Genomic DNA, 14,043 nt, shown 5'->3' on the forward strand with positions numbered 1-14,043 from the left:
GGGATAAAGAATGGTCGTTTATTTATTATAATTTGTATTTTTTTTAACTGTTTTTTCCGATCCATATTTATTAACGTATTATAGGGTGGTCCGGGCCCGTCGCGTCGGTTTTCCCCTAAGTTAAAATTATGGCCCAGGGTTAATTTTTTCCCTTTTCGGGGTCGTTTGGCGTCGGACGTATAACCGGTGCGAATTGGTAATTTTAGGCGTAATAGGAGGCGGACCCGTAACGGAAACAAACCCCCGTTTTACGGCGTCGTTGGAATTTTTAAATGGATATTTATAAAATTTTATTTTTCCTTTTGTTTCCATCCAATCGGCGCCCTCCTCGCTTTTTACCAACGTTATAACGGTTTCGGCCAACCTTTATCGCTAATACGCCCGTTATTATTATATTTTTTAAACCTATTTATAAGGAATTTGGGAGGGGGGCGTTCCGTTTTTGGCCGAAACGTTTATCCAAATCGATAACCTCCAAATTTTGGGCGATATAGCGGTATATAGCGATAAATCCGTGGTAAAAATCGGAAACGATACCCTTTCCTACCGACGCTTTTTTTATCCGGTTAACGACCCGGAAACGCAAATAATTGGCCCGTATTTCGTTTAATTATTCGAAACCCCCGGCCGCAATAAGGAGGCGTTCGAATTTGGTAAAAAAATGTGCGAATAATTCGCCGTATCGTATTCGGAATATTTTTAATTCGGCGAGGGTTTGGGTTTTTTTATAAAGGTTATCGTACGTGCGTCCCAAATATTCGATAAAATCTTCGTAATTATACTTTTTTCCGGTACCTTTTACCTCGTAAAAAAAACGGACGATATCCTATATTATAATAATAAAATTAAATTATACGTATTCGAATTAATCGCGCTAATTCCCGATAAATTCCGCGTCGCGTACTAATTTGTACGAAATAATTTATTTCCAAATTGTGAACGTAACCGGTGCGCCGTCGTATAATGGGGGGTTACGTAAGGGTTTTTTTTTGGGGCGTTGTTTTTGCGCGATCGCGTTTGCGTTTAAGGAATATAATTGCATTTAAACGATGCGTTCCTCCAATATCGCGATATTCGCGACCAGGTTTTGGTAAAGGTCGTAAATTTCCCCTCCCGCGCCTGGCCTTGGGTTAGCCATTATTGTGTTTAAATTTAAACGTTAGTAAATATTATAAAGTAAACCAACGGCCTTGAAACCGTTAAATATCCTTGTTGGTATTATTATTAACGTTGGGGGAAAAGGGAGGAAAAGGTGCATATCCGGGTCGTGGTAGTGTCCTTCCCCTTATATATTGTCCCTAACCCGTTTTTGTATCTTATTACGTGATACGTGCCTTAGGCACGAATCCATAACAAAAAGAAAATACAAAATAAAAAAAACAATTTTTTTTAATTATAAAATAAGATTTAACAAATATATTTTATATTTTTTATTCCAATTATAATTTTTTCAAATTCTTTTTAATTTAATTGATAAAACTAATAAATAAAATTTAAGAAATTTTTATTTTTACGGGTTTTTCACGGGGGCCCGCGGGTTGCCAAGAAAACCCGCGTTCAGTTTTGGGCCGGGCCGGGCCCCCCCACAAAAAATTCAACCCACCCACGGGTCGCACGCCCCACCGATTGGGGCTAACACGGGCCCCCGTGGGGGGGTTTTGGAATGCCTTAGTCGTAATATAAGGTTTGCTTTCATTTAACCAAATCCATTTAGCCTTTAAATAATTCGTATTCCCCTAATTTTTATTTTTGTTTTCATATTCCTTCCTTGCTAACTTTTTTGCGCCTTATCCAATTGCGTTTCCCAATCGAAATCTGGTCGTTCGTCAATGGAACGTCGCCACGTTTTCCTTTTTTTTTATCGGTTAATATTGTCGAAATGCCCTTTTATAATCCCTACTATATTAAAAACGTAATACTTTATCCAATATTGTTTCAGGATTTCGCTCGTTGTGTGGAATATATTCGTTCCAATCGTTTTAGGTGCGATATATTGGGTTTATTTACCGCTTAAATCCGTTATTTTGGGCGTTGATATTCCAGACTGGACGTGGAAATCGAGGCGCTCGAGCAGCAGATTTATACGCAGCAGGCAAAGATATTTCGTTTGCGAAAATAAAAAAATTGTGGTTTGAAAAAATAAGGCGAATTATATTTCGCGGAATCAACGATTTGGAAGAATTGGATCTCGTGGAGCGCGAAAAGGCAAAATAGGAGAAACGGCGGCGATCGGCCAAAATTTTCCCCGAAATATTTCTGAAATCGCTTTTCCAAAATTCCAGTTTTGTTTAGGATTCCTCTTTTCCGATAAATTTTTTGAATCCTTTTTTATTGGATAAAATAAATATTTTTGCGCAATATTTAATTGGTAAATTGTTTTGTCCGTATATTTTTATTTATCATATGTGTTAATTGTTTTTTGGTAAATTTATTTAATGGTATAGTCTCGAATCCTGGTCGATCCTTAGTTTTTGGAAATGGTAAATGGTGTTTTTATAAATTATCCTTTTTTTGGCTAATTTGCTCGCAAATCCATTTCCTAATAATATTGGCGAAATAATTCCTAACAATTTTGGAAACAATTAAGGGGTTCCCAAATATTCTTTTCGTATTTATAATTTTCCCATTTAAAAAAGTATTCTGTTTCACCGTGGTTGCGTTTATAATCCAATAATTTCTCGCTTTCGTACGTTTTATTTGCGTCGATATTAATTATATTTTATTTACTGGCACCGTCTGGTACTAGTCCCAATAACAGTATGTGCAACGTTTGATAAATATTTGGACTTTTTGGTAATAATAATTTATAATTGGTTTCGCTAGTTTTTTCATTAATTTCAAAAAATCCAAATTTTTCAAAATTCAATTGGCTATTGTGAGGAGGTTATGAGATAGAATAAGCTTAATCTTAAACGCGGGGAAAAGTGGATCACGTATAAGGCTGACGGAACGTTGAAATGGCAGATAACCGTCTGCTAGCGGGTAATAGAGATGATATATTGTTGTTGCACAATCGATTCGTTGAATCGTTGAATCGATGAAGGTTATGAAGGTGATGAATCTAAGGCTAAGTTGTGAATTACGTGTTCGAATCCGTAGGTGCAGATCTTCGATCCGGATGTCCGGAATGCGGGGTCACGTCACATGATTTGGCCTTATTCATGTGACTGACCTGCCGACCTATTGAGCCTAACGGCCCATTAAGCCTAACGGCCTGTTGTGCTTATGCATGCACAGAAAATCTGCGACCACAACGGGATTCGAACCCACGCACTTCAACGAAAGTATGATATAGATTATGGTACGTGCATTATACCACTAAGCTAGATTAAATATGACGTATTTGTTTTGTTGTTGAAACTATGAACAAAGACGTGATATATAAAGCTTTGTGTGTATAAACGCGTATACGTTTTATTTGTTATTTATTTATTTATTCGATGCAGGGTGACTAATAAAATTAGCCCGTGCTAGCCGTTGTAAAATAATGCAGGGTAGCTAATATACTTAGCCCTGCGCTAGCCATGTTCACAGCCATTTGGTCGCTGTGTTTTAATATTACGTCGAATAAAATAAACGCTATTTCTTTCCTGGAAAAATGATCCCTTTATCCGACGCTGGTTGGCGTATTTGGTCATTTTTGCTCGAACGAATTTTAATTTTTATTGGAATTCCTAATAAAGTTTTCGTAATTCGTTTGCTTGTTTATCGGTTCGTGGGGCCGTAATCGTGGTTTTTGGTTCTCCATATACGGTAGGATTAAATCCGTAATTGGTATTAAACGGGGTTATATTAACATTTTTATCTTTTGAGCTGCTATACGCGATTTATACCGTGGGTAATAGTCGTACCCATTTATTTTATTTATGGTTTATGTGGCATTTTAGGTATTGTTTTAATGTTTGGTTAACTCGTTTTATTTGTCCGTCTGTCTGTGGGTGAAATGCTGTAGATAATGTATAGTCGGTTGCTAGTTATTCCATTAAAGATTTCCAGCATTTTAATGTAAAAAGCTTATTTATATCCGTAATAATGCTTTTTGGAAGTCCATAATAATTGGCAATGATTTGGAGGAATGTGTAAACGATTTTTTCGGCGTTGCAACTTTATTATAGGGTAGGAAATAGGCGTATTTGGTGAGTTTATCCATTATGATTAATATGTAGTCGTATTTAGTTAAAATAAATGGTTTTTCGGAAAGTGGCGATTTGACGATAAAGTTTATAATAATAGTTTGTGTTAGCAATATGTGTTGCTAACAGGGGGTTTAACACTAGCCTAGGTGCGGCGTGGTGCTAGTTGCGTTGTAAAGGCCTGTAATTACAGGGTTTAAATGCATTAATTGTTCACTAAATTTTGGGATTAATAATTTCGATTTATTGGTGGGGGAAACTTTGCTTTGTCTCCCTTACAAACTCTTCGACATCGAAACGGGCTCCGCGCCCCTGAAAGCGTTCCGGTGCCGCACACGATTTTCCGAAAAATTATTTTATATGCGTGGCTAAAAAAACACCCTTATTTCCATACAAACCATCTCTGGGTTCGCACTAATTTGCTGATTTAATGAAAATTTCAACCAGGTACAGGGTAGCTGACTCGTAAATGCAGGGTGGGTGTTAAACCCGGTACAGGGTAAACCCCATTCGCTGGCATTTTGAATCGCAACTCCTGCAATACACAAAATATAACGGATAATCCGACAACCCCGACAGCCCCACTTCGGCAATATTTATTGTGGTTTATATCCAAATAAAAGTGGACCCATTACATGCTAATAACGCATATAATTAACACTATTAATTCGTTTAATTTGTTTAGTTATTCGTTCCTGGAACTGTTAATTTTCCGCTTGGAGCGTCGCGACCATTTAACGTAAGGCGTCGGCGTTGGCCGGAACGTTAATAGTGAAAAAGGTTTGTAGGGTGGGTTTATTTAAAGATATTGTTTCGGCGGTACTATTCGGTATGCTTTGAAATAAAATATTAAATAGGAGTTATTAAAATGTTACGATTAAGGTATCGCGTAATTTGTTTTTAGGGTAAAGTATAGTGGGTTGAAGCAATTGAATGTTTTAATTGGGTAGTTGGGGTTTTTAATAATTGGGGTGATATTATAATCGTTTTCAAATAAATATTAAGGTTAATTAGAGTTCAGTTGCCGTGAAAAAATCCTAAAATAGAATTTATTTATATAATAATTAACGTGTTTTATCTAGATTATACTCCCAACATAATCTCTCTTAATCTCTGGCAGATTATAAAGATTAGTTCCTTTAATCTGTTATAATCTTTGAGGGATTATTAAAATTATTTTCCTTGGTAGTTACGTGGTGTTACGTGACTGGGTCCTTACGTAATCCTGTTTCATGTCGGCCGGTGTCCTCTCTGGTCGAGTGTCTTTAGGAGGGTTGTGACCCCGCTTGGCCTCACTGGTACCGACCCGATTGTCTTGCTCGTAACACGCTCCTCGACAGCGAAAAACAAGGCAATTACATTTCCCTAAAGGTCGTAAAAAAAACGACGGATATTTTGGTAACAGAAAAAACCATATCGACTGCAAACCGTAAAAAAGGCTGTTTTAGACGGGAACCGCATTATCGAAACAGAAACCGTATACTTTTGGATGGAAACTTATAAACGAAAAAAAACAAATTATTTTGGATATTACGGAAATAGGGAACAAAAATATAATTCGAAAACTTTTCTGGTTTAAAAAAGCAATTCCAGGATAAGTTGGACTAACCGCCAAATCAAATTGGAAAAATACCTAGTAATTAAACGATCTCCAGCACAATAGGGTTTATATAGGAGATATAGGGTACGGAAAAACCAACTAAAACAAATGGGGTATTTATAGGAAGAACGATTAACCCCGGAACTAATACCGGAAAAAAACGCGATTATCTACTGGCTAAAACCGTTCCAATAACGAAATAACAAATACGGAGACATAAACTAAAAACGGTAAAATTCCAAAAAGAAATACCTAACATATATCCTATCATTTAACTTAAAGTTCGAAACCGGATTGCCCGAACACAGTCCGTTCGACTACGAAATGCCATTAAAAAAGGAACCCAACCAAAATTCCACAAAACATACGGTTTAAATCCAATATAAATGAGAATTTCAAACGAATACCTCGCAAAAAACTTCAAAAAGGTTCCATTTAACCATCGATATTACCAGCAGAATACCCAATCCTTTTCGTACTGAAACAGATTGAAAAACTAACGATATACGTGGATTATAAACAGTTAAACGACATTATTATAAAAAATTGTTACCCGTTCCCGTTAATAGGAAGACTCTGAAATATGCCTTACTGAATAAAATGGTTTGCGACATTAAACCTTAAACCTTAAAGGAATATATAATTTATTCCGGATAAAGGAAGGCGAGGAATGGAAAATAGTATTTCGTATTAAACGAGGACATTACGAATACCTGGTAATACCTTTCGGTCTTACCAACGCCCCCGCAATTTTTTAAACTATAATTAACCACGTTTTTAGGGAGTGCCTAAACATTTTCGTCGTCATTTCCCTGGACGATATTCTTATTTTTTCCAAGACGTTGGAAAAGTATAAAAAATACGTTTATACAGTTTTGCAAAAACTACAAAACGCTCAACCTTCAATTAAACCGGAAATATATATTTTTTACAATAAACAAATTAATTCTTTTGGAATATATTATCGTCCATAGGGAAATTAGAGTGGAAAAGCTAAAAATCCGAACCGTAAAAGAATGGTTTCAACCGTAAAACGTAAAAAAGGCTGGGGATTCCTCAGATTCGTAAACTTATATAAAAGATTTATCAAAAATAACGGCGCGATTGTCACCCCATTAACTAATATAATTAAAAAAACCCAAAGTTTCAGTGGACGGAATAAATATAACAGGTTTTCGAACAGCTGCGAAACGCAGTAATACGAAAGCCAATTGTCAAATACCAAATCCAGCAAAGCCTTTTCAAATCGAAACCGACGCATCCGATTATATAATCGGAGGATACCTGGGTTAACGAAATAAAGAAAAAAGACGACTACACCTTTGCACCTGTTTTTTCACAAGAGTTATATGGACCATAATTTAATTAGCAAATTTACGATAAAAGCTTTATGGCCATTATCCGAACATTCGATAAATGGAAACCATAATTATCCGGAATCAAATACGAAATATTAACTTATACGGACTATACAAATTTAACCCATTATATAACTAATAAAATGTTAAACAAATAACAAATTAAATGGGTAAAATTTCTATCAAAATTCCGTTTTGAAATTGTTCACCAAAAATCAACAAAAAACGGTAAAGCCGACGCCTTTAGCCGAAAGCCAAATTATAAAAATATAGCACCCGAGGAAATACGAAAGATCTTTGCAGCAAACGACAACGGAAACCTTTTACCAATTTACCAAAACCTTATAATAACCACCACAGTAACCACACCGGAAGAAATACCAAGGATTTACTAAATTAAGGCTTATAAATACCGAGGAATGTCCAAAATATAAAAAGGGCTAAAATAGGATTACGATTCTAAAGGAATACGACGAAAAATACGAAAAAACTATTAAGGATTGCGAACTTTGAGCGAAAAGCCAATTTACGAAATACAAGCTTTACAGATTAATATAGCCATTACCAGCCCCCAATAAAGCGTGGTAAACCATTGCAACGGATTTTATCGTTAAATTACCGTTTTCCTAAAAAAAATTTATTAGGACCAAATACGATAATATATTTAATTATAATAATTAAATTTACCAAATACGCCTATTTCCTATTTTATAAGGAAAGTAGCAACGCCGAAAAAATCGTTTACACATTTTTACGAATAATTTTCAGCAACTAGGGACCCCCAGAAAATATCGTTACGGATAAAAACAAGTTTTTTTGTATCGAAATTTTGGAAATCTTCAATGGAATAGCTAAAGTTAATCACAAATTATTTCCAACATTTTACCCGCAGACACACGGACAAATACAACGAAATAACCACATATGAGAACAGTATTTAAAATATTATATAAACCATGAGTAAGATAATTGGGTACAATTATTACCTATAATATAATTCATTTACAATAGCTTACACAACGAAAATACCAAAATAACCCCGTTCTACGCAAATTATGGATTTAACCCCACAGCGTATAAAAAACCCAAGACCACAGCCACGGCACCGCGAAGCGATAAATAAGGGAACAAATCATAACATTTATATAAAAAATTCCAGCAAGAATTAAAATTCGTACGAGGAAAAATGACCAAATACGCCAATTGATATCGGATAAAAGGGCCATTTTTTAAAGAAGGAAATAGCGTCTATTTTATTTGACGCAACATTAAAACACAACAACCAAATAGCAAATTCGGTTTGAAGAAATTCGGACTTTTTTAAATTAATAAAAAAATTAGCAAAACCAATTATAAAAATCATTATTACCAGAAACTATAAAAATCTACCCAACGTTTCACGTATTACTATTGGAACCGGCACCATACGCTACCAATATATAAAAAAAACAATCGAAATCCACGCAAATAAAGCGTATAAGGTCGAACGAATATTGGACCACAAACGCAACCACGGCGAAATAAAATACTTTATTACATGGGAAAATTACGGATACGAAAAAAATACTTGGGAACCCTTTAACCATTTCCAGAATTATTAGGAAGTATTCCGCCAATATTATGAGGGATTGGATTTACTAACAAATTAGCCAAAAAAGAACGATTTCAAAAAATACCATTTATTTTGTCCAAAAATCAAAAACCGACCAAAATTCGAAACCACACCACCAAAGGAACTTACGAAAAAACAATTAACATATACCACAAATCGGAATATACGAACAAAATAATTCACCAATTAAATATTGCGCAAAAACATTTATTTTATTTAACATAAAAGGATTGAAAAGGCCTATTGGGAAGGTCGAATCCCAGATAAAATTGGAATCCGGAAAAAGCGATTTCAAAAAAGTTTTAAAAAAGATTTCGGTGGACCGCCGCCGTTTTTCCTATTTTACCTCCTTATATTCCACCCGATCCAGTTTTTTCAAATTACTAATTCCGCCAAATATAATTCGCATTATTTTTTCAAATTACATCTTCTTTTATTTTCGCAAACGGAAAAGTTTTAATTGTTTTTTTAAATCCTGTATTATTCCGCCAAAATGTCCTTTTCCAAAATCTTTATTTTGACGTTAAATTTGGAATATTACCGACCAATATTGCGCAAATATATTTTCCAAACACCTAATATATTATAACTAAAACGGTTAACGCGAAAACATTCGACGCAACGAAAAGAATTTTGCGGTAAAATTGCGCAGCGCATTTTACCGCGAAATTTATCATAGGAATAAAAAGGTATGTCCACAAAAAAAGAAAGGGAAACGAAAAGGGCGTGGCGAGGTTTTATCGACGAACGACCAGATTTCGATTTTGATACGCGATTAAATATGGCGCAAAAAAAATTAGTAAAAAAAAAACCCTCCGGAACAAGGATTAAAGGAATACGGACTATTTAAAGGCCAAAGAGACTTGGTTAAAAGGAAAGGAAATTTAATATTACGACCAAATAAATGGGCCGGTGCCAGTAAGGCCAGGCGGGGTTATACCTTTTTTAACGATATTCGACCAAAAAAGATACCGACCGATAGGAAATAGGATTATATAAAAACCTAATTATGTAAAATTACGTGTTTATTAAGGGGTGATTTTGGGTGATTTGTAAGACCTTAATTGGGAATTACAAATTATGCAAATTAAAAAAGATTATATTTGGAATATAATTTATATAAAACGCATTTATAACTATGTAAATAGATTCGATTTTAGGATTATTTAGCAGCAATTAAACTTTAGTTAACCTCAATATTTATTTGAGAACGATTACAATTTCACCCCAATTATTAAAAACCCAAGTTACCTCGTTTAGACGCTCAGTTGCTTCAACCCACTGTACTTTACCATAAGAACAGGTTACCCGACACCTTGATCGTAACAAGTCGGTAGTGCTAGTGGCACGCAATATTCCGAGCACATTTTTAATATGCTTTGCGCTTTGCCCGCTCCACGTGTATTGCGACCAATTGGGCGGCAACGAATTTTATGCTTTCTCCATGGCCACCGCGACGGGCCGTGACTCCGCGGAAAGGTTGCTGGAGTTCCTTGCTGTGGTGGTAATACACATAGCCGATCGACACACATGGTTGTCCTGTGACCGGCGCCTCCGCGTAGAAATTAATTGAGTCACGCATCCCCGCGATAAAAATACCAATCTATACTTGAGAAAGTATTAATAGAGCCTTTTAGCCTAAACATGGAGCTCAGCCAAATGCTGTTAACCTAACAATTGTTCAGTCCAGAGCCTTCCTGGCATACAAACAAAAACAGATGACCAACTAACTACTCCTAACTCTCACGTTGGCATCCGTTCTGCTAACCTTGTCGACCATTAACCATACTTTTTTGTGAAGAAACACGAATCTAAAACATTCACTGATCATCGACCTTGATATTCCTTCCCACAAGAATCATTTGCCACCGGCAGTTTAGTGCACACTAGAAAATGATCCCCTCTACCATATTCTTTCCATTCCTGATGGCATCCATGGTCGTGGCCGAAAAGCGCAAGGCATCTGGGAATAATCCCCGGCGCTTTCTAGTTAGATTTCATGATCGGTACGATACCGGACCTCATACAACTGCAAAGGCTTGGGAAGCAGCTTTTGAAAGGGAAAGAGCCAGGTTTCCTTGGAAGTTGACTGGATATGATCAATGGACTAAAGTGCCCGGAAGGGACGAAGGATGGGTTTGGAGCACGCTTGATGAAGTAGACTATAAGTTCGCACTGGAAATAATGTTGGAAAGGGGATACCAAGAACGGCTGAATTTGCGGCCACCATACAGCACATGGTTCGAACCCGCCTATGGGACCTATCCTATGGCTAATCCTGTTTAATGTGTTGGTCTTCTACCTCGGTTACCTTGAGCGCAATCGCCTAATTTAATTTGATTACACGTACCAGCTAGAGCAGGCAACTTGTGGGGCTTAGCGCTTGTGCACTACTACGTCGAGAGTGAGCAAATTCAGGATGAATCGTTAGGGTTGTTGGGTAGAGAAGCTAGCAAACCGATGACAATCAAATCCCTCGTGCAACTTTACGGTTTTTTTTTTTTTTCCCGCTGCTCTTGGTGACTATTCCGTCTGCAGTATGGATTTCAAGTGCTTCATGATACAGAACCTCAACATCTATTCATCCTCTTCGATCCAGTAGAACTCCAGCTCGGCAACCATAGTCCTCGCAGGGATGGTCACGCAGATTGGGAAGCCGCCGTAGTCGGGGTCCTCGTTTGGCATCATGGCGAACGTTCCGCTCCTCGTCTCGTCCCCGTTCAGCACCCGCAACGTCTCCAGCCTGCCAGTCGCCGCGTCCACCACCTTCTTCTCCTTGAAGGACAGGATCCCCGTGAAGGTCGCGGGGCCCGCCGGCGCCCTCGCGATGGCCTTGGCCCTGACCTGGAACCCCCACCCGATCAGCAGGAACCTGCCGCCGCCCTGGTGGATTACCATACCGGCGCCGGGTCCCGGGCGGCCAAAGACGAAGCACCGCTCTATGGTGACCTCGTAGCCGCCCCAGTGCCTGACTATCTCCTCACCCGGGATCGGCGCGTCGGCTGCGGAGTCGGGGAGCTCGTCAAAGTAGAAGCCGACCGACGAGCCCGGGTTGCGCTGGGCCTCGAGCACGATGGGCGCCACCGAGTCCAGGAGCCCGTAGTGGCGCGTGAAGGGGTTCGTGGCCGGCTCGAGCGTGTCGATGCCAAAGGGCGCGGTGCCCATGCAGCCGTAGCTGCCGTAGGCGACCCAGATGCGGCGGGCGCCGTACTCGTCCCTGCGCTGCTCGGGGATGAAGAGCGCCTGCCCGCGGTGCTTGTACGCGGCGCACGAGCTCTCGTAGTCGTTGAGGTAGACGTCGGGCGCGACGAAGTCGAGGCTGGTCGCGAAGCGCTGCCACACGTCCAGCACGTTGCTGGTGCCGCCCCCCGACGGGTACACGCCCGGCTCGTCGCCGCCGCCGACCACGATGGGCCAGCTGTTGTCGGCGTTGTCGCCGTTGTAGTTTTGCCAAACGTTGCAGTACATCGGGATCGGGTACGCGGCTTTGCCAGCCGAGGCAACGTCGCTGAGGTAGCGCGCGTAGTTGTACGCCATGAAAAGCTCGTCCGTCTGCGGGCTTTTGCCAAACACCTCCTCCCAGCTCCCGCTCGGCGTGTCCTTCTCCGACAGCTGCTTGAAGAATTCGAGGCTCGACTTGAGATCTCCTCGGAGGTTGGCCCAGTCCGACTTGAGAAAGTCGATCAGATCGGCTGGGACGGGCTCTTTGAACGCCTTTTCGGCATGGACGCTGCCGTCTCGGGAATCGCCAAGAAGGCCCGTCTCGTTTTCCACCTGCATCATAACGACTGTAGAATGCTCCTCATCAAACTCTTTAATATGGGACATGAGCTTTCCAAATGCCTTCTTGTCTGCCTCCCTGGCCTCGGGCCGGAAGATGGAGACGACGTCGGCTGTTTCCAGAACACCGCCGGCTTTTCGTAGCCTATAAATAAATCAAGGGCAAGTGCACATGTCAGCATGAGTCAAACCCGAATGGTGTCGTACTGAAGGAAATGTAAAATTGGGGTAAAAAAACCAGTGACTGACTTGGCGCGCGGGAATCTTTTGGGGTTGGTCTTAACCCAGGCCGGTGCGTATGTAGAAATACCTTTGGACGAATGTTTCTGTCAGCCACCGCAACCTTCATCAAACGGCAGGCCGAAATGGATAAATGAGACCTGTACATACCGTTCTTGAAAGACCCAAACCAAAGCAGCACCAGGTGAATGCCGTGTTTCCTCGCTCCGAGGATCACCTTGTCCAACTCTTCAAAATCGAACCTGTCCTCCTCGGGCTCGATCATCTCCCACGTCACACAACCAAGTATCGTGTTGATGTGGGTGTCTCTTAGCTTCGCCCAAACTGTGTCCATATACTCCCCCGACGTAAGGGACGAGTTCTGGAGCTCGCCGGCGAGCATCAGCATTGGCTTGCCCTTAACCACGAGCTGACTAACCCCATTAGTCACTGCCAGGTGAGGGATCTTGGTGTCGACCGTTGCCGCCATCTTGGGAGCCTGTTCTTCGACCGTCATGTAGTATGGTTTGGTGGTCGAGTTGTGTTTTTGCTTCTAAGAATAAGAGCCTCTCGATAATGAAAAGAAAAGAAAAAGAAGAAGAAGAAAAAAGTGTTTATGACCTTTACTCAGGAACTTCGGGGGCAGGTGGCTTCAGTCTGAAAAGATGCAGAGACACGAACTTTTTTTCCACCCAGCTCAAGTCGGGACCAGGCCAATTTCAACAACGCAAGGAAGGCCAAGCTCTCCGAAGTCGGTTGGGGTAACTACATCATCGCCAAACTCTGTCCGAGCCAGACGCCGGAATTCACAAAGCGTGATTGGCTGATATGCCGGTTTTACATCGGCTAACCCCCAAAAGCCCACCTCAACCCCCTCGTGGGCATCACGAGCGGAGCTGGTCCCACAGGGGGCTGAATAGGGCAAGGCTACAGCCAAGCCGGGATTGGCGACGCGTGATTGGTCTTTTTCCCGGAGTTACTTAGCAGTACCCGCTTCCCCATATGAGTCCCCGCGATTTGATGCAAGTGTCTCTTCGAGGTATGCTGGTTGCACACTGGTTTACCCCAGTTTCCACGGCGGCCAATATCCGAATGCGGGGGAAGTAACATCATTCAAGCAAGCGAAAGAAGACAAAAAAAAAAAAAAAAAAGAAAGCTGGGGTTAGGTACGAAACGCAGGACCGCCCGACGCCATGGAACCTGCCCCATGATCGATTGACCCGACCCATGCAAAGGCTTCCGTCGAAGCTTTTTCACCAACAGGAATCAGGGGAACGTTATGGGTGGGACCGAAACGTGGTCTATAAAGGGGGATGTTTGAACCCATGTTGGATTCTGCAC

The 14,043-nt window shown here is 40.4% G+C and overlaps 1 protein-coding gene across 1 annotated transcript; it reads right to left on the reverse strand.

The window, feature by feature from the left end:
- Positions 1 to 11,280: 11,280 nt before the first annotated feature.
- On the reverse strand, positions 11,281 to 13,219 carry PpBr36_06870 (uncharacterized protein; the record flags this gene model as incomplete). The annotated part of the gene is made up of 3 exons (XM_029894012.1): positions 11,281 to 12,628; positions 12,733 to 12,793; positions 12,874 to 13,219. 3 exons carry the CDS (start codon positions 13,217 to 13,219, stop codon positions 11,281 to 11,283), a joined length of 1,755 nt encoding a protein of 584 aa, XP_029748367.1.
- Between the last annotated feature and the right edge of the window lie 824 nt (positions 13,220 to 14,043).

The sequence above is a fragment of the Pyricularia pennisetigena genome, chromosome 1, assembly GCF_004337985.1.
Source record: "Pyricularia pennisetigena strain Br36 chromosome 1, whole genome shotgun sequence".
In the NCBI taxonomy this organism is placed as follows: Eukaryota; Fungi; Ascomycota; class Sordariomycetes; order Magnaporthales; family Pyriculariaceae; genus Pyricularia; species Pyricularia pennisetigena.